The sequence below is a fragment of the Camellia sinensis genome, chromosome 10, assembly GCF_055761805.1.
Source record: "Camellia sinensis isolate YWXY chromosome 10, ASM5576180v1, whole genome shotgun sequence".
Lineage (NCBI taxonomy): Eukaryota > Viridiplantae > Streptophyta > Magnoliopsida > Ericales > Theaceae > Camellia > Camellia sinensis.
Window position 1 is genome coordinate 165423473 of NC_138970.1, and position 20227 is coordinate 165443699.

The 20227-nt window shown below is 40.4% G+C and overlaps 1 protein-coding gene and 1 pseudogene across 3 annotated transcripts; one reads left to right on the top strand and one right to left on the bottom strand.

The window, feature by feature from the left end:
- Nucleotides 1-1340: 1340 nt before the first annotated feature.
- On the bottom strand, nt 1341-4398 carry LOC114295697 (disease resistance protein RPM1-like). Of its 2 annotated transcripts, XM_028240005.2 has the most exons (2): nt 3466-4397; nt 1341-3378 (listed from the first exon to the last, which is right to left on the bottom strand). In XM_028240005.2, the coding sequence occupies exons 1-2, from the start codon at nt 4287-4289 to the stop codon at nt 1548-1550; spliced, it is 2655 nt and encodes an 884-aa protein (XP_028095806.2). In that variant the 5' UTR covers nt 4290-4397; the 3' UTR covers nt 1341-1547. The 2 variants fall into 2 exon arrangements, with proteins under 2 accessions (XP_028095806.2, XP_028095805.2); XM_028240004.2 differs by having other exon boundaries at nt 1341-4398.
- A 2319-nt stretch (nt 4399-6717) lies between these two features.
- On the top strand, nt 6718-20153 carry LOC114295711 (disease resistance protein RPM1-like; annotated as a pseudogene). The gene is made up of 4 exons (XR_014342858.1): nt 6718-7318; nt 9811-9936; nt 12058-13693; nt 19557-20153. The product of XR_014342858.1 is annotated as a disease resistance protein RPM1-like (transcript).
- The last annotated feature ends 74 nt before the right edge of the window (nt 20154-20227 follow it).

Genomic DNA, 20227 nt, shown 5'->3' on the forward strand with positions numbered 1-20227 from the left:
TATCCGTCTCGATATTTATGTGGGAATGAATTATGTTTTGATCAATGGGAGTGAGACGGGCGAATATCGCATTTCTCCATCTAAATTCTACTTGATATAATTAATAATATATATATATATATATAATATAATTACATATAAAAAAAGAATATTAAAAATCTATGATTTTATTTAAATATAAATAAATAATAATCTTAAAAGTTTCGTTGTTTATATATATGAAAATAAAGAAAATTATTTAGTATGTTAAGAATTTAAATGATTTTTAATCTTTTAGCTATTTAAAATGTGATCAGGTATCCGCAGGGACATGGATGGGATTGAAAAATTCCATCCGTAATGGAGAAGGGGGTGGAGGTGGAGTTTGTCCGCGGGGACAGGGGTGGGGAATGGCAAACCGGCCCCATCACCTTCTATCTGTTGTCAAAATTTTTAATGACTTTATTAATTAGATTAAATTAATAAAAAAATCCTAAAATTTAAGATCAAAATTGAATTAGTTAAAAGTATATAGATTAAAATAATACGAGAGATAAAATGTAGATATTATTTGTGTAATTTGCCCTTGTTAGTATATGTTACAATTTATTTGTTTATTGACAATCTCAACCTAAGTCAGTTTTGGGCAATGTTGCTTACTAGCATTATTATTATTATTTTTATGTTACAATTTATTTGTTTATTTACAATCTCAACCTAAGTCAGTTTTGGGCAATGTTGCTTACTAGCATTATTATTATTATTTTTTCGATAACTCAATATTAGGTCCCATGATTATATAATTTGGAGGATCAATCTCACTGTTCACGAGAAAGAGTCTAATTCAAGTCGGTCCAAAGCCTCATATGAAGTGACGCTAAGAAATTGATAAGATAGAGTTCGCACTCACTGGCACAAAAAAACACTACATATTTTGTTTCTATTATAAACTTTTGGGTAATGTTATGATACACACTCTTATCATATGCAAGTTATGACATTTATGATATTATTTATTAAAAATGTCATAATTAGATCATGTTCAGGCATAACTAAAAAAAAAAAAATTGAATCATAACTAAATACCATATAAAGTATAAGTAAAAACTTTTTGAATCAAAATCAAAATAATACCATAACTAACATTATAATGAATCGCCACTAACATTTATATAATGAAATCATAAATAACGTCATAACATGTTATAATAAAAAACTATAAAAGTTGTGACTAGAGCATATAATACACAACTCAAAAAGGTGTAGAATTTCCCTACACTTCTACATAAATGTGAATATTGCCGATCTTAGGAGAGAAAAAATTAGACGAATTAAGGTCTGACGACAGACAATTGAAGTAATTGGCAAAAATGTGATAGACTTTATTGCAACTGTTCCTGATAAATCAAAAGAAGGTAAAAGCAATTCATTTACAAAGTTCATCGATTGAACTGCATTACCCAAGAGCAACACAACTCGTGCATTAATAAGCATTTGACCTATTGGTTCAGGCTCACCCGCATGGGGGCAACTATATAACCCAAGGGACATGGTATAAACCAACGATGTCAATGAAAAGCTTCAATTGTTGTAATATGTTGAACCTTCCAAAAATCTTCACCATGTGGTCGCTCTATTTTTTGACAGAATCCACGAGGCATGAGCCATACTAATAGATGTTGTAGATTTTTTAGGTGCTCAACGCCTAATGGCACCATTTCTAGTTTCTTACATGAGGCGATATGTAGTGCCCTTAGCCCAGGCATTGCTCCTTGCTCCACTCTTATGCTCTTTAATTGCCTTAGTTGTTTAAGGCCAAGTTTTTTAAGCCTTGGGTACCCTCCAACATTGCAACACAGTTCCTCCCCTGCATAAGCTTCTCGGAGTTCAAGCACTACCAAATTGGGCAATCCTTGGAGTGATTTTAGTGGGTCATCATCCAGATTAGAGTACTGAAGGACTAACTTTGCAAGGTATTTGAGGGAAATGATCCACTTAGGCAAAGTTAATAAACTGGATTTGAGATATAGACATTGTAAGAACTGTGGACAGGAGGACAAAGAATCAAGTTGAAGAGGTTCAATGGTGCTTATGGAAACCAAATATAATGAAGTAAGGTGCTTCAACTTCTCTAGAGAAGAACATAGATTCACTCCGTCTTCTTGTGTTAATTTTAAGATGCCCAGCCTCCTCAGTTGGGTTAGCTTTCCAAACTCTCTCACCATATCACCATTACCATTTACTTCAACGCTTCCCAATTTCTGTAGATTTGTTAACCCTCCTATCTTTGTTGGAACGCTCATCCCATATGTGCTGGCAAACATCGTTGATGATTCCGAACGGTAGCCATAACCACGCAACTGGCAAAGATGTTCTAACTTTAAAATCCCATTAGGCAAGGATGATATAGGACAATGTTTGAGATCTAGTATTTCTAATTTCTTGAGTTTTCCTATAGACTCTGGAAGTTCCCTTATCATTGTCATCCTTAGACTCAAGTATCTCAAGTGAATTGTCTTAGTCAGCTCTGAAGGGAATTCATAAAGGGGTGCACGTTCAAGCTCCAACACTCCCAACAATTTGAAATCCTTGAAGAATGTCTTTCCAAAAGATATTGAAGATCCCTTTGACACAAACACCCAAAGAGATCTAAGGCTAGTCAATCTCATGGTTGATGGGAGCTCCTCTTCACAACTGGCATGGATTGACATTCGACGAATCTTCTCATCCTGTGACATTCTTCTATCATTCAATAGTATCATAACAAATGATTCATCCCTGGATTTCAACTGGATAATTTCTCTCATAACATCATGTAGACGACAAGTCCTAACCCTATTGAAGTAATCCTTTTGCACTACTTGAATCATACTCCTACTAACAAGCTCATTAAGGTAGTCCTCTGCAACCTCTTCCGCAGTGAGACCTGGTTTTTCTTCTACAAATCTTTCAACCACCCATAGCCGAATTAGTTTCATTCTTTTGATCAAATAATCCTCCGGAAAAACACTCAAATACAAGAAACAACATTTGAGATGGTATGGTAAGTCGATGTAGCTAAGCATTAGTATTCTTTTAAGATTTTCAAGGCTGGAATTACTCTTCACCTCTGCAGAGAGGCTGTCATGGACTTTCTTCCATTCCAACAAATGTTTATGCTTCTTAGACAAAAGGGAACCTATTGCTACAATTGCTAGAGGTAGTCCCCCACACTTCTTCAAGATACTATAAGACATCTCCTCCAATTCTTTCGGGCAAACACCTCTGTTTTCCCCTCGGAAAGTTTTGTTACAAAAGAGCGTCCAAGCCTCTTCCTCCGGAAGAGGGTGGAGATGGTAAACATGACCAGCTGTTTCTATAGCTGCAGCTACATCACCAATTCGTGTTGTGAAAATGATCCTGCTTCCACAACAATAATCAGGTAGTGCAAATTTAACCGATTCCCAAGCATTTATGCTCCATACATCATCAAACACAACAACATACCTCTTTTGTTGTAGATAGTCCCTAAGCTTGTTGATCAATTGTATTTCGCCCATCGTATCAAGTCCTTCAGGAATTGGCTCTTGTGTCTCCTCCAAGAAGTCTTTCAGTGCAGCCCGCAGAAGCTCCGCCGTCGTGAATGACTGCGACACAGTTATCCAAGCATGGCAGTTGAAGTACTTCTTAACAACTTGACTATCATACACTTTCTTCACCAAGGTTGTCTTGCCTACACCACCCATCCCCACAACAGAGACGGCTGTCAGATTCTGCTTTCCGCTTACCAGCCAAGAAATTAACACACTCTTGGGATTCTCAATTCCCACAACATCAGCTTCGTCTAGAAAAAGAGAAGCCAATCGAGGATCATTCCTTGGCTGCAACTGCAAAGTAGTTGTTGAAGTTGTTGCTTCCTCTTCTCTTTTGAATGAAAATGTATTTCGTCTTTCTGAAACGGCCTTCACCTTCATCTTCAGATACTCTACCTGAACCGCTAAGCGGTGTCGTGCTCTCAATTGTCGCAGGTGGTGGTAGACTTTGCGGAGGGAGTGAAAGAAGCCACTGCCCTGTGGCGGAGACAAGCGGAGGAGGAACTCTTCAAGAATATCCTCGGTGTCATAGGACACGTCTCTGACTTGCTTCACCCAAGTTTGGACTCCTTTATCGGATTCACTTCTTGCTTCGGCGTCCTGTAGGAAAGATCTCATGCTCTCCAGATCATCACGTAATTCAGCGACTCCATTGCCAACTCCACCAAGGAATTGAGCTTCTTCTGCTAGAAGGGAACCCAATTTCTCAAGAACAACCTTCACTGCGATCATGGCCATGTTTGCTTTTGCAAATTTTTTAATGGCTGTTTGGGGGTCAATGAGAAGCACTCGATTGATGATGATGATGATGATGATGATGACGGACAACTCATTGAAGTCAGAAAGTCTCCCAAGTTCGGTGCATGTGCGACTTCCAAATTTAAATAAGAATATAAAATAATAAAAAAAAAAGAAAAGAAAATGCAAGTTGTGTAGAGCAATAGTGACCTTCTTGTTTCCACTTTTCAAAAATATTTTTTAAAAAATTAATTTTCTTATTTTTCGTTTTTTTATTTTTATTGAATTTTTTTAATATTTTAGACAATTTTTTTTTTATTTTTTAGACACACCTAATATAAATACATCTAAAAAGTAAAAAAATTATAAAAAAAATCTTTTAAAAATTCACTAAATATCAAAAATATAAAAAAATACAAGAATTCAGTATATTTTTTGTATTTTTATGTATTTATTAATTTTTTAAAATATTTTTTCACAAATTTTTTACTTTTTAGATACATCTAAGTAAGATGCATCTAAAAAAGTAAAAAAAATATTTAAAATTAAAAAAATATTCACTAAAAACAAAAAAATACGAAAATCAAAAAAATCAATTTTTAAAAAACTTGATTCAGAAAACTCAAACCAAACACACTGAGTAATTCTCATTAATGTTATATAAATAAAAAAAAATTATAATTTATTGCGAAACTTTTATTTTAAAATAAAATATTATTAAAAATTAATTTATTTACAATCATGACATTGTCATTATTCTTATCAAATTTTTTATGTGGATTTACAATTTTTCATACTCATCTATATATCACGTTCCTAAAGAAAACACCTCACCTATTTGGTAAATCGATTAATCTTCTACCACAAGCTATATTATGTGGGCTCTACAAAATAAATCACATACCTGTGTTGTGTTTGATACCCGACACTTATGCTGTGTTTGGTTAAGGGATTTGATGAGGGATTTGGAAAGGGAAATGGAAAAGGTAGGTGAAATGTGAAAAAAATATACCTACATTTCACATAGTTTCACACACCTTTTCTCTTTCCCTTTCCAAATCCCTCCCCAAATCCCCTAACCAAACACAACATTAGGGATTGTTTGATAAATGAGTTGAGCTAAATAATAAATAAAGAAAAAAAAAAGGTCAAAAAATTACAAAAGGACAAAAATCACAAAAAGACAAAAAAAAATCTACCATTCTAAAGCTAAAAAATCAAAAAAATCAATCAAGAATACCAAACAAACAAAAAAATCTAAAAAAGTCAAAAAAATCAAAAAGCCAACTAAAAAAATTATTGCCAAATGAAGGCTTATTCAAGAGTATAAGATATGTAGACACTTAAGCCCCGTTTGGAAATAAACTATTTTAATTAGTTATTTGATTTTTTATATAAAAAAAAAGTGAAAAAAATAGAGAGAATGATGTGATGAGTTGTTTTATTTTATTACCTATTTTAGCTTGGGATGGACTAAATAGCCTATCCCAAACACCAATTTATTGTATTTAATACTATTATTATACATATAGGAAGTAATTGAGACCCCCTTCAATCACCACCCTACTACCCCACACACACGTGGCGGGTGATGATTAGAGGAGAAGGAAAAAAAAAAAAAAAAAGAAAGACTAGCCAATCAGAGAGAGAGGGGGTCAAAGGGGTACCTCATTGAGGGGGTCCAACTCATTTTCCTATACGTATATATTTTTGTATAGTTGCTTATAAAATCAGTAAAATGTCTTTTAACACTACATGTTATATATAATATCATTTTATTTTATATAATATATTAAATATATAAAAGAAAATATTATCATTTTTTACGAAGTTCATATCCTCTTAAATTTGGAATTTGATGGATCTGATCCCCACACACATTCACATTCAACACCCGTAACTGAATCCATTTAGAATATGACACAAGTTAATTTACCACCATATATTTGTATTGAGTTTTGTGTGAGAATTTCACAAATAAATTGTGTTAGATCCATTTAATTGTGAAAAAATATTTTATACTTTATTAGTAAATAAAGACTTTTTTAAACCCTTACCCAGCAGCCCCAAACCAGCTGTCCCTCACCTTTTATGCCAGTTTAGGTGCCACTCTCATAGGCGTCAGTCAATGCATTAAGAGAGTTGACTAACAAATTTATATTAAAGAAAAAAAAAATTATGAATCAATCATGTGTTATCGATGTGATTAATTTAAATTTTTATATAAATAATATGTTAAGCATGTTTTATAAAAAGAAGTGTTCAAATTATCTTAGTGGATTCAAAATATATAAAATTATTCTTTTGTATGAATAATTTCCTTTATTATGAACAATTCAAATAATTAAAATAAATTAAAATTAATCTGATAATAAATCAGTTTTACTATAAAATTAGAATCATCAACTTTAACAAATTCAGACTCATTTATTAGTAGGTGTGACCAACTGGCCAAACTTTGACTTTTTAACTATTAATCCATCATCATCATCATCAATCGAATGGCTGGTAAGAAAATTTTAAAGATCCCCAATAACCAGAAAGAATATCAAACTGTGGGAATAGTACAATACTAGCGGTGACCAATTAGCAAAAGCAAACAAACATGGCCATGATGGCAGTGAAGGTGGTTCTTGAGAAATTGGGTTCCCTCATAACAGAAGAAGCTCAATTCCTTGGTGGAGTTGGCAATGGAGTCGCTGAATTACGTGATGATCTGGAGAGCATGAGATATTTCCTACAGGATACCGAAGCAAGAAGTGAATCCGATAAAGGAGTTCAAACTTGGGTGAAGCAAGTCAGAGATGTGGCCTACAACACCGAGGATATTCTTGAAGAGTTTCTCCTCCGCTTGTCGCCATCTCAAGGCGATGGTTTCTTTCACTTCCTCCGCAAAGGCTACCACCACCTGCGCTAATTGAGAGCACGACACGGCTTGGCGATTCAGGTAGAGGCTGTCAAGAGGAAGGTTAAGGACATTTCAGAAAGACGAAATGCATTTTCATTCAAAAGGATAGAGGAAGCAACAAGTTCAGTGTCACGACCCAAATCTGTTCCTATAGGTTTAGCGTCGTAATCGGCCAGTAATCCTTGGATTACCAAAGGCCTCTTAGCAGATTAGCAAGTAATAAGGGGCTGCGGAAGCAACTAGACAAAATAAACAAAATCTAATGAGCTGTGATGACGTACATGGGACAAAGTAAGTCAAATATATTTATATTCATAAGCATGCTAGTCAAGGGACACCAATATTCACAAATATTTACAGACTGTAGCCTCCAGATCCTGACTTTACAAACAGACAGAGACTAGCATAACTACAAAAACAGCCATGGCAATTGACTTCAACTGGAACCTCCTCAGGAGGCGCAATGGTTGGCTGACAAAACTGGGGTGTAGGCCATCAACCCCGGGCCTGGTCTCGTACTTGCTCACCTACATACATAATATAAGAAGTGAGCTAAAGCCCAGTGAATAATAACAGAGTAAAGGGGTTTAATGAATGATGACCATATTGAATACAGAAATCAGAAATCAGTCCCTTATCAGATCGGAAACATAATCATATTCGTATTAGAAAAGAATCACAATCATATCCATATTCAAATCATGTGTGGTACATTCCCCTTAGCACAACATATCATGTTAGTCAAGCATAGCAAGTCCCATAATGGAACCTCCGGTACCGGGTAACATATTCGTGCCACGGTATTGTTTTTCCCCGGCGACGGCCTGTGCCACGGTATTAACCCCCGGGCTAGGGCCTCATGACCATGTGCCTCAGTATTGTGTCCCCTGGGCGAGGGCCTCGACTAAGGATACCACGTTTACATTTCAAGGAAGATTGGACAATCATTCACTCATTCAAAACATAGCATTTCAGAACTTATCATCTCATGTCATTGGAAAATAATTAAAGTTAAACATAACTTTACAGAGTTATTACTCACAAACAATTGGTCGGCCCAACTAGATGGTAAAAGGGCTCTTCACTTGTCTTGAGGTGCGTGACCTACACGAATACTCATACAATTATCCGCTTGAAACACACGCTCGAGTTAGACGTAACTTACTTTGTTATTCTTAGTGTGTGCTTAACCATTAGTCTCATTATGGAGTCTTAAACATGGCTTAGAAATGCCTAGGATGGGATGGGGATGCAAAGATGCACTTTAAAACACTTTTCAAAACTTTGCTGAAACAGGGGTCCCGCTCGAGCGTGTACTTATATGCTCGAGCGGACATGTAGACAAAAGGAATACGCTCGAGCGTGTATTACTCCGCTCGAGCGGACTTCAGGCTACAGTAAAAGTGCTAGATGCATGAAATTCACGCTCGATGGGCGCTCGATACCCGCTCGAGCGTGAATTACCTCGCTTGAGCGGATTGAAAACACAGGCAAAGTACTGGATACACGAAATTACCGCTTGAGCGTCGCTTTACCCGCTCGAGCGTATTGCATGAACCCAGTATGTACGCTCGAGCGTGGAGTTTCTCACTCGAGCGTGAGTCCAAAATCTGGAATTTCCAGATTCGAACCTCAAGTTCAAAACTCAACTACAATGCATCAAATTTGACCATTTTGGGCTAATTTTCTGGAAAACACTTGTAAACTCATAGTATAAGATGTTTCAAAGCTCAATTTGTAAAATCAAAGCCCAAGGGTGAGTCAATTGAACACAATTCCAAGTAAAACTTCAAGAATTAATAAAGAACAAAACATGCAAGTGTTCAATTGAATCTAATGCTCCAAGAATGCAGCCAAATGCAAGATTAAACTCAAAATCATGATGAACTCATGGACTATAACTAGAACATAGCCTTGCATGCAAGAAATTCCATGAAAACACTTCAAATTGTTATGATATGAACATGTATGCATGAATTAAGCTTAAATTCAACATGTTTGAGCTAATCTTAGGCTTAGGTAAGTAATTTCATATGAACCATGCAAGAACTAACTCAATTCACAATTAAGAAGGTAATTCTCCTACCTTAAGTCTTCAATTTCAAGCCTAGAAGCTCAAGTATGCACACAATTCTTCAATTCCTCAAAGTTCAAGCTCAAATCTCTTGTTGAAGACAAGTCTCTCACACTCTCACTCTTTCTCACATTTTTTGTCTCTAAAGGTTGGACAAGAGTGATGTATCAAAGGCTCCAAACAATGTTATAGATAGTGGCCCACAAAAGGGCAATTTTGTAAATAATTAGATTAATGTAATTTAACGTTATTTAATCTAGTTTAATCGCTCCGAACCGAAATTTAATTAAACCTACCATAAAATTCTATAAATCCTAACTAGCACATAAATCAAGTCAATTTTTGATTCGGACGCCGATAAGGCTTTCAATTCGCAATTTAAAGTCAGAGACATGAACAGATCATTTTATCGCAGACAGATAGAAACACGTAAATAATGTAATACACATGCATATAAACTCCAAATCCATCCTAGATTACTGTTAAGCATAATTAATCACGAATTAGTATTAATCGGAGGTCGGGGTCATTACATTCAGCTGCTACCACTACGTTGCAGACATAGAATGATCCTCGACTGGCTTCTATTTTCCTAGATGATACTGATGTTATAGGAATTGAGAATCCCAAGAGCTTGTTAATTTCTTGGCTGGTAAGCGGAGAGCATAATTTATAGCGATCCCGGTTTTCCCTCTATTGGTTATTGTATTCCGGACTCGGTTCCGTGGATGTCTGTTGTTGTATATGCTTCTTTTCCGTCCTTTAATTCCTTGTATTTGAGTTTTAGGATGTGTTGGGCAGGTTTGTAACACGTTGGTTGTGATTGGGAACAAATGGTTGCTTCCCAGATTTTTGTGTCTTCGCTCGAGCGAGAATTTTGTCGCTCGAGCGAAATCTGTGTTTTAGTTCCTTCGCTCGAGCCAGGGTTCCTTCGCTCGAGCGAGAGTTGAGTGTTGTGTCTGGTGGCTCGAGTGAGAAGTCTTGCGCTCGAGTTTGCGTCTGCGTCTGGTTTTGGACATGAGAGTTGCATTTCTTGGCTCGAGCGAGCTTTCCTTCGCTCGAGCGAGCGAGCTGCATGTTTTGGGCTTCTTCGCTTGAGCGAGCATTCTTGCGCTCGAACGTGCTTCTGGGTTGCAAACTTGAAGCTTCGAATTGTTGGCTTGAGCAAGGCTTTCTACGCTCGAGCAAGGTTTCTTCGTCTTTGGTCACTCGAGCGACCATTCCTTCGCTCGAGCGAGGCTCGAATATATCAGTTGCAGCAGCTTGTTTCTCCTTCACTTTTCCATCTCTTTTCTTTCTCTCAAACCCTAGAACGACTGCCTCTCTCTCTAAACCACCACTTCTCTTTACAAGAACTCTTGATCTAGAGTCCTCCTACACTATTTCCTTTGTATAAAAGTTAGAGCTCGGTGTGGGCTTCGTTTTGATCCGAGAATCTTTGAGTTTGGAGCATCTTGAGCTTTGTTCTTCTTCTCCTTTGAGCTCTGAAATTTGAGGTAGGGATACCCTGCTCCATCTTATGAGTTTTGTCATAAATTTTAGTTATTTTGATTAGATGGTGTCGTTTGGTAATTTTGAAAAAGTTAGGGTTTGATGTGAGGTTATAAAAAGGGGGTTTTCAAATGTTATGTTCCATGTGTATGTGAGACCTTGAAAAATGGTATTATTGTTGTTAAATTGATGAAATTGAACCTTAGGATTGGTATTTGAAAAATAGGCAAAATGCCCTAGTTATGTTGCATAATTAATTTGGGAAAATTGTGAAATTGAGTTGAAATTCATGAAATTGGGGAGTTGTAAGATTGAATGGTGTAGTTGGAAAAATTAATCACTCACTTATGAAAATGTCGATATTATATCTGGTTGATGCATTTATTATATGTTCAGAAATAACTGCTTTGGGCTATCGGTGGAGGATAGTCTTGATTGTTGTAGACACTGTATGTTGATTAGGGAAAACTGAAACTAATCATCCGGAATATGTCATTGAATATGATGGTTGGAATAATACATCGAATATGTGTATTGATTGATCATTTTATATGATAAGTGTTTAAATACATTGTATATGTATGTTGTATGGGAGGAGATAGATGATGTACTCTATGGTTTGGGAGGAGATAGGGGATGGACTCCATTGATAACTAAGTTGGCCTGAGTGTCTAGGGTGAAAGTCCCGAAATCTTGTTCACGTTTATATAACGTTGATAATTGAAGTATGGAAGTGTTTTAATATGAGTTATAGTCTCATTTAATTATTTGGCCAGGTTCTGAGCCATGTTTATGAACCAAAGTTGTATGAGTAAAGGAAAGTGAAATGAAACATAGACATATTTGTCATGAAACTGGATTGTATTGTAAATTGGTTTACAAGTGTCAACCATTTATCAAATGCTAATGTTTTAGTCATTTCTCATAATTGGTTTAGTATATCTCTGCTGGGCATTGACTCACCCTTTATGGGACATCATTTTCAGGTTCAAGTGATATGCTACCTCCAAGGACATAGCTTGGAAGCCTTAGAGGCTGAAAAATCTTTTGATGTTATTTTTTTGTGTTACATGTAAATCAAGCCAAGGGCTTATTTTGTAAAAAATGTTAGAACTCTTCTTTTGTTGAACCCAAGTGTTGACTTGAAAAGTTGTAAGTCCGTAGGGCATTTACTTTTATTGTCAACATGTAATACCTTTGTAATGAATACTCTGATGAATGAAAACATGCTTTATTCTCTTATGTTTATACATGTCAAGAATGTGAGTTTATTTGTATTATTTTGAGGGCGTTACAGAATTTGACCCCCATCTCTGTGGTGGGGATGGGTGGAGTACGCAAAACAACTCTGGTGAAGAAAGTTTATGATAGTCAAACTGTTAAGAAGTACTTTGATCGCCATGCCTGGATAACAGTGTCGCAGTCAATCACGGCGGCAAAGCTTCTGCGGGCTGCACCGAAGGATTTCTTGGAGGAGACAAAAGAGCCAATTCCTGAAGGAATAGATACCATGGATGAAAGACAATTGATCAACAAACTCAGGGCCTATCTACAACAAAAGAGGTATGTTGTTGTCTTTGATGATGTATGGAGCATAAATGTTTGGGAAGTAGTTAAACTTGCATTACCCGATTCTTGTTGTGGGAGTAGGTTCATTTTCACGACACGAATCGGTGATATAGCTGCATCTATAGAAGCAACTGGTCATGTTCACCATCTCCAACCCCTGCCAGAGAAAGAGGCTTGGTCACTCTTTTGTATGAAAGCTTTTCAAGGGGAAAACAAAGGTGTTTGCCCAAAAGAATTGGAGGGGATATCTTATAGTATCTTAAAAAAGTGTGGGGGACTGCCTCTAGCAATTGTAATAATAGGGTCCTTTTTGTCTAAGAAGAATAAACTTCTGTTGGAATGGAAAAAAGTCCATGACAGCCTTTCTATAGAAGTGAAGAATAATTCCAGCCTTGAAATGCTAGAAAGAATACTTCTGCTTAGTTACATTGACTTACCATATCACCTCAAATGTTCCTTCTTGTACTTGAGTGTTTTCCCGGAGGATTATTTGATCAAGAGAATGAAAATTATCCGGCTATGGGTGGTTGAAAGATTTATGGAAGAGAAACCAGGCCTCATTGCTGAAGAGGTTGCAGAGGACTACCTTAATGAACTTGTTAGTAGGAGTATGATTCAAGTAGTGCAAAAGGATAATTTTAACCGGGTTAGGACTTGTTGTGTACATGATATTATGAGAGAAATTATCCAGTTGAAATCTAGAGATGAATCATTTGCTATGATACTACTGAATGATAGAAGGATGTCAACGGATGAGAAGATTCGCTGAATGTCAATCCATGCCAACTGTACGGAAGAGCTCCCATCAGACATGAGATTCACTAGCCTCAGATCACTTTTGGTGTTTGTTTCAACGAGATCTTCAATGTCTTTGGGAAAGACATTCTCTAAGGGTTTCAAATTGTTAGGAGTGTTGGAGCTTGAACTTGCACCGCTTTATGAATTCCCTCCAGAGCTGACTGAAATGATTCACTTGAGATACTTAAGTCTAAGGAGTACTATGATAAGGAAGCTTCCAGAGTCCATAGGAAAGCTCAAGAAATTAGAAATATTGGACCTCAAACATTGTCTCATGACTTGCATATCATCCCTGCCAAATGGGATCTTGAAGTTGAAACATCTTTGCCAGTTGCGTGCCTATGGCTATTGTTTTGAATCATCAACGATGTTTGCCAGCACATACGGGATGAATCTTCCGGGCAAGATAGGTGAATTAACAAATCTACAGAAATTGGGAAATGTTGAAGTGAATGATAATGGTGATATGTTGAGAGAGTTAGGAAAGCTAACCCAACTAAGGAGGTTGGGTATCTTGAAACTGACGCAAGAAAATGGAATGGAGCTATGTTCTTCTTTAGAGAAGTTGATGTGGGATATCATCACCCCATGTGAGGGGTGATCCTCCATGTGTTGCAAGGTTGGCCATGTTAGGAAGCCAACACACATGAGCTGGCCATGTGAAGCCAGCACACAAGATAGCTGGCCATATGCAAGGCCAGCCTCTCCATCTCCATTCTGATTGAGTATAAATGAAGGCTAAGAGGAGGGTTTGAGAGAGAGAGCAGAGCAAGCCACAGAGAGTGAAATATGTGAGGCGGAGAGACCGTCTCCCTCGGTGTGAGCGAGGGAGACGGGAGAGTGGGTGAGTGAGGAGAGTGTGAGCTCCTCCTCTATTGTAATCTTTCTGTAATATTTCCATTGTTATAGTGATAACCGGTTACTCTCCCGTGGACGTAGGCATTGAGGCCGAACCACGTTAAATATTGTGTCTCCTTGAGTGTGGGTGTGTTTTTCTGCATGGAATAATTTCTATAAGGTCTTGGGCGGGATCCCAGATCCCAACAATTGGTATCAGAGCCTCATTGGTGGCGTTTCGGAACAAAAACAGCGTGTTGTTCGAAACTGCCCAGAAATCGTATTGCTCGAAATCAGTTTTTGAGCATACCAGGAGCAAGGGCTCAACGAAAGGAGTCCAGAAATATAAAGCAGACACCCAACGGAGGCCGCACGCGCCCCTGGAAGTTGGCGCGTGAATCCCAGTCGCGACACGCGCCTCCACGCGCCGTTTAGGCACCCGGCGCGTGATCCCAGTCTCAGGCACGCGCCACACGCGCGGCGAGAGGAAGAAGGTGACTGAGCAGACGCGCGTCCATGACATGCGCCAGGCCCACGCGCACTCCATGTGGACCCACGTCAGCAGCGACGTGTCATAATCGCCGCCACGTGTCATCCACGTGGCAGCCCCGTCAGCTGCCACGTCAGCATCCAGAGGAATGATCTAGTGTGCTTCGCGGCTACGGTGCAGCCGCAGATCTGAGGCGTACAAAATGTTTTGGCTAGATCTAAGCCATTTGGAGTCCGTTTTTGGCGATCCAATAGTGGTTTTCAACTATTTGGAGTATTCCGGACACATCCGTACGGTCAGATTTTGGAGACGGAGTTTCTGTAAAAAGAAGGTAGATTAAAGTGGCAGACGGCGTCAAGGGCAGTGTACGGAATATTCTGTTGGTACACGGAATATTCTCTGAACTTCTGAAAATTGCAATTTGGCCCAGAATTTTCAGAAAATTGTGGTGTGGCCCAGCTTTCGGGGATAGTTTTCAGTGAGGTCCCCGGAAATGCAGCGAAGGTTGGTTCTAGCTAAACGGACCGCTCCGGACGCAACCGCGAGGTTAGAATAGTGAAATTCTGAACGGTTTGGAAAGATTGTCAAAACATGGGTGTTTGCCATCTTCAATACTCGAAGGAAGGTTGCCGGATATTGTGGAACGCTGCGGATTCACTGAAGAGGTTAGAATGGGCAGATTCTGACCAGATTGGACAACCAGATACAGATTGAGATAGATCATTGAAGACCAGAGGAGATCAGGCTTGATCAAATGGCAAATCAAGGGAGATCAGGATTGGTCAGGGGTGATCAGAGGATTGCAGAAATGATTATCTCTGGAGTTCGTCGGAGGATCTGGTTCAATCAAAAAAAAAAAAGAAGACCATTCATCAACGAATAGATGATTTGGCAACCAGTTCAGGCTCAGGGAAATGTTGTGGCTGTTGGAGCTACTGTATACGAGTAAGTACTGGTGGTACGTGGACGTGTAGAACAATAGTTGCAGAGGAGCATACTAAGCGCAGAAGTACAATTGCAGACGTGCAACAGTGCAAGGGTACGCTAGAGTGTCGTACAGAGGCGCGAGAAGAGTGTGCAGCAGCGGGTTGTTGACAGTTCACAGGAACTTCCAGACAGAGAAATTGAGACAGGTAAAACGCAAGAGTGCGTGCCAAGGAGTGGCAAGTCTTATTTCTCTATGGTGTTTTCTTTAGTTCCATGGCAGCAGATGATAGAGTTGATGCAGATCTCTCAAGCAAGCTTGACGCAGGGAGACCAGAAGCCATGGGTGTGAGCACTATGCACGGAGTTGCATAGTGGTAACTTGTACAGACCGGTGGAAGTTGTCTTGGCAGAAGGGCTAACTGTCAAACATTAGTACGGACGTACAAGTAAGACAGAACCGAACATCAGGGATTGCAGCACAGACAACAAAGCGTATGTGGAAACGCCAGGAGGTTGTTCAGAAGTGCAAAGGCTGAAAGTTCAGAAATAAGCTCCGAGCAAGGAAAATTGAGAATGTTGATGTGTCAAACTCTGAAGTTTTCTAGTTGCTCCCGTGTTCATCATGCAAGGAGTTGCACGGTAATGCATGACAGTCAAGGGCATCCCAGCAGGGGGTGCAGGACATCCAATCAGGGGGTGTCGGATATCTTGGTTGCGCAAGTTCAAGCATAGCAGGTATAGACTATGTTGAAGACATCCAAGACAGGAAGCGTGGAAGAGATCTGTAGGAGATAGGAGCAGCGGTTCTCTCCAAATCAGAGAGTGGTGTGAGTTGAGTTGAGGATGTAGGATTCCCTCCTCCTCTTGTATCTCTGGTGTATTATCTCTAGCTTTCAAGGGATGCAGCGTCTCAGTGAGGAGATGCAAACTATGTTGAATTTGGACGTGACAAGATTAGCAGCAATGTGTGTTGTGGATCACCTCACATGGGTTGAGGGGGTGATTTGTGGGATATCATCACCCCATGTGAGGGGTGATCCTCCATGTGTTGCAAGGTTGGCCATGTTAGGAAGCCAACACACATGAGCTGGCCATGTGAAGCCAGCACACAAGATAGCTGGCCATATGCAAGGCCAGCCTCTCCATCTCCATTCTGATTGAGTATAAATGGAGGCTAAGGGGAGGGTTTGAGAGAGAGAGCAGAGCAAGTCACAAAGAGTGAAATATGTGAGGCGGAGAGACCGTCTCCCTCGGTGTGAGCGAGGGAGACGGGAGAGTGGGTGAGTGAGGAGAGTGTGAGCTCCTCCTCTATTGTAATCTTTCTGTAATATTTCCATTGTTATAGTGATAACCGGTTACTTTCCCGTGGACGTAGGCATTGAGGCCGAACCACGTTAAATATTGTGTCTCCTTGCGTGTGGGTGTGTTTTTCTGCATGGAATAATTTCTATAAGGTCTTGGGCGGGATCCCAGATCCCAACAATTGGTATCAGAGCCTCATTGGTGGCGTTTCGGAACAAAAACAGCGTGTTGTTCGAAACTGCCCAGAAATCGTATTGCTCGAAATCAGTTTTTGAGCATACCAGGAGCAAGGGCTCAACGAAAGGAGTCTAGAAATATAAAGCAGACACCCAACGGAGGCCGCACGCGCCTTCACGCGCCCCTGGAAGTTGGCGCGTGAATCCCAGTCGCGACACGCGCCTCCACGCGCCGTTTAGGCACCCGGCGCGTGATCCCAGTCTCAGGCACGCGCCACACGCGCGGCGAGAGGAAGAAGGTGACTGAGCAGACGCGCGTCCATGACATGCGCCAGGCCCACGCGCACTCCATGTGGACCCACGTCAGCAGCGACGTGTCATAATCGCCGCCACGTGTCATCCACGTGGCAGCCCCGTCAGCTGCCACGTCAGCATCCAGAGGAATGATCTAGTGTGCTTCGCGGCTACGGTGCAGCCGCAGATCTGAGGCGTACAAAATGTTTTGGCTAGATCTAAGCCATTTGGAGTCCGTTTTTGGCGATCCAATAGTGGTTTTCAACTATTTGGAGTATTCCGGACACATCCGTACGGTCAGATTTTGGAGACGGAGTTTCTGTAAAAAGAAGGTAGATTAAAGTGGCAGACGGCGTCAAGGGCAGTGTACGGAATATTCTGTTGGTACACGGAATATTCTCTGAACTTCTGAAAATTGCAATTTGGCCCAGAATTTTCAGAAAATTGTGGTGTGGCCCAGCTTTCGGGGATAGTTTTCAGTGAGGTCCCCGGAAATGCAGCGAAGGTTGGTTCTAGCTAAACGGACCGCTCCGGACGCAACCGCGAGGTTAGAATAGTGAAATTCTGAACGGTTTGGAAAGATTGTCAAAACATGGGTGTTTGCCATCTTCAATACTCGAAGGAAGGTTGCCGGATATTGTGGAACGCTGCGGATTCACTGAAGAGGTTAGAATGGGCAGATTCTGACCAGATTGGACAACCAGATACAGATTGAGATAGATCATTGAAGACCAGAGGAGATCAGGCTTGATCAAATGGCAAATCAAGGGAGATCAGGATTGGTCAGGGGTGATCAGAGGATTGCAGAAATGATTATCTCTGGAGTTCGTCGGAGGATCTGGTTCAATCAAAAAAAAAAAAGAAGACCATTCATCAACGAATAGATGATTTGGCAACCAGTTCAGGCTCAGGGAAATGTTGTGGCTGTTGGAGCTACTGTATACGAGTAAGTACTGGTGGTACGTGGACGTGTAGAACAATAGTTGCAGAGGAGCATACTAAGCGCAGAAGTACAATTGCAGACGTGCAACAGTGCAAGGGTACGCTAGAGTGTCGTACAGAGGCGCGAGAAGAGTGTGCAGCAGCGGGTTGTTGACAGTTCACAGGAACTTCCAGACAGAGAAATTGAGACAGGTAAAACGCAAGAGTGCGTGCCAAGGAGTGGCAAGTCTTATTTCTCTATGGTGTTTTCTTTAGTTCCATGGCAGCAGATGATAGAGTTGATGCAGATCTCTCAAGCAAGCTTGACGCAGGGAGACCAGAAGCCATGGGTGTGAGCACTATGCACGGAGTTGCATAGTGGTAACTTGTACAGACCGGTGGAAGTTGTCTTGGCAGAAGGGCTAACTGTCAAACATTAGTACGGACGTACAAGTAAGACAGAACCGAACATCAGGGATTGCAGCACAGACAACAAAGCGTATGTGGAAACGCCAGGAGGTTGTTCAGAAGTGCAAAGGCTGAAAGTTCAGAAATAAGCTCCGAGCAAGGAAAATTGAGAATGTTGATGTGTCAAACTCTGAAGTTTTCTAGTTGCTCCCGTGTTCATCATGCAAGGAGTTGCACGGTAATGCATGACAGTCAAGGGCATCCCAGCAGGGGGTGCAGGACATCCAATCAGGGGGTGTCGGATATCTTGGTTGCGCAAGTTCAAGCATAGCAGGTATAGACTATGTTGAAGACATCCAAGACAGGAAGCGTGGAAGAGATCTGTAGGAGATAGGAGCAGCGGTTCTCTCCAAATCAGAGAGTGGTGTGAGTTGAGTTGAGGATGTAGGATTCCCTCCTCCTCTTGTATCTCTGGTGTATTATCTCTAGCTTTCAAGGGATGCAGCGTCTCAGTGAGGAGATGCAAACTATGTTGAATTTGGACGTGACAAGATTAGCAGCAATGTGTGTTGTGGATCACCTCACATGGGTTGAGGGGGTGATTTGTGGGATATCATCACCCCATGTGAGGGGTGATCCTCCATGTGTTGCAAGGTTGGCCATGTTAGGAAGCCAACACACATGAGCTGGCCATGTGAAGCCAGCACACAAGATAGCTGGCCATATGCAAGGCCAGCCTCTCCATCTCCATTCTGATTGAGTATAAATGGAGGCTAAGGGGAGGGTTTGAGAGAGAGAGCAGAGCAAGTCACAAAGAGTGAAATATGTGAGGCGGAGAGACCGTCTCCCTCGGTGTGAGCGAGGGAGACGGGAGAGTGGGTGAGTGAGGAGAGTGTGAGCTCCTCCTCTATTGTAATCTTTCTGTAATATTTCCATTGTTATAGTGATAACCGGTTACTCTCCCGTGGACGTAGGCATTGAGGCCGAACCACGTTAAATATTGTGTCTCCTTGAGTGTGGGTGTGTTTTTCTGCATGGAATAATTTCTATAAGGTCTTGGGCGGGATCCCAGATCCCAACAGTTGAAGCACCTCACTGCATTATACATGGTTTCCATAAGCACCACCGAACCTCTTCATCTTAATTCTCTATCATCCGGTCCACGGTTTCTACAACGCCTATATCTGAAATCTAGTTTACCTACTTTGCCTAAATGGATCGCCTCCCTCCAATACCTCGCCAAACTGGTGCTTCAACACTCTAATCTAAATGATGACCCGCTAAAGTCACTCCAGGGATTGCCTAACTTGGTAGTGCTGGAACTCCGAGAAGCATTTGTAGGGGAGGAACTGTGTTGCAATATTGGAGGGTACCCAAGGCTTAAAAGCTTAGCCTTCAACAACTAAGCCAATTGAAGCGTGTACGAGTAGAGCAAGGAGCAATGCCCGGGCTAAGGGGACTAGATATTGCAGCATGTGAGAAACTAGAAATGGTGCCATTGGGTATCGAGCACCTTAGAAATCTACAGCGTCTATTGGTATGGTTCATGCCTTGGAGATTCTACCAAACTATAGAGCGACCACATGGTGAAGATTTTTGGAAGGTTCAACACATTCAAACAATCGAAGCCATTTATTGAAATCGTTTATACGATGTCCCTTGGGTGAGCTACCTGGAAATTTCATTATTCTTCGCTATATGCACAAACTTAGTCATACTGAGTATTGACACATATAGATAGAT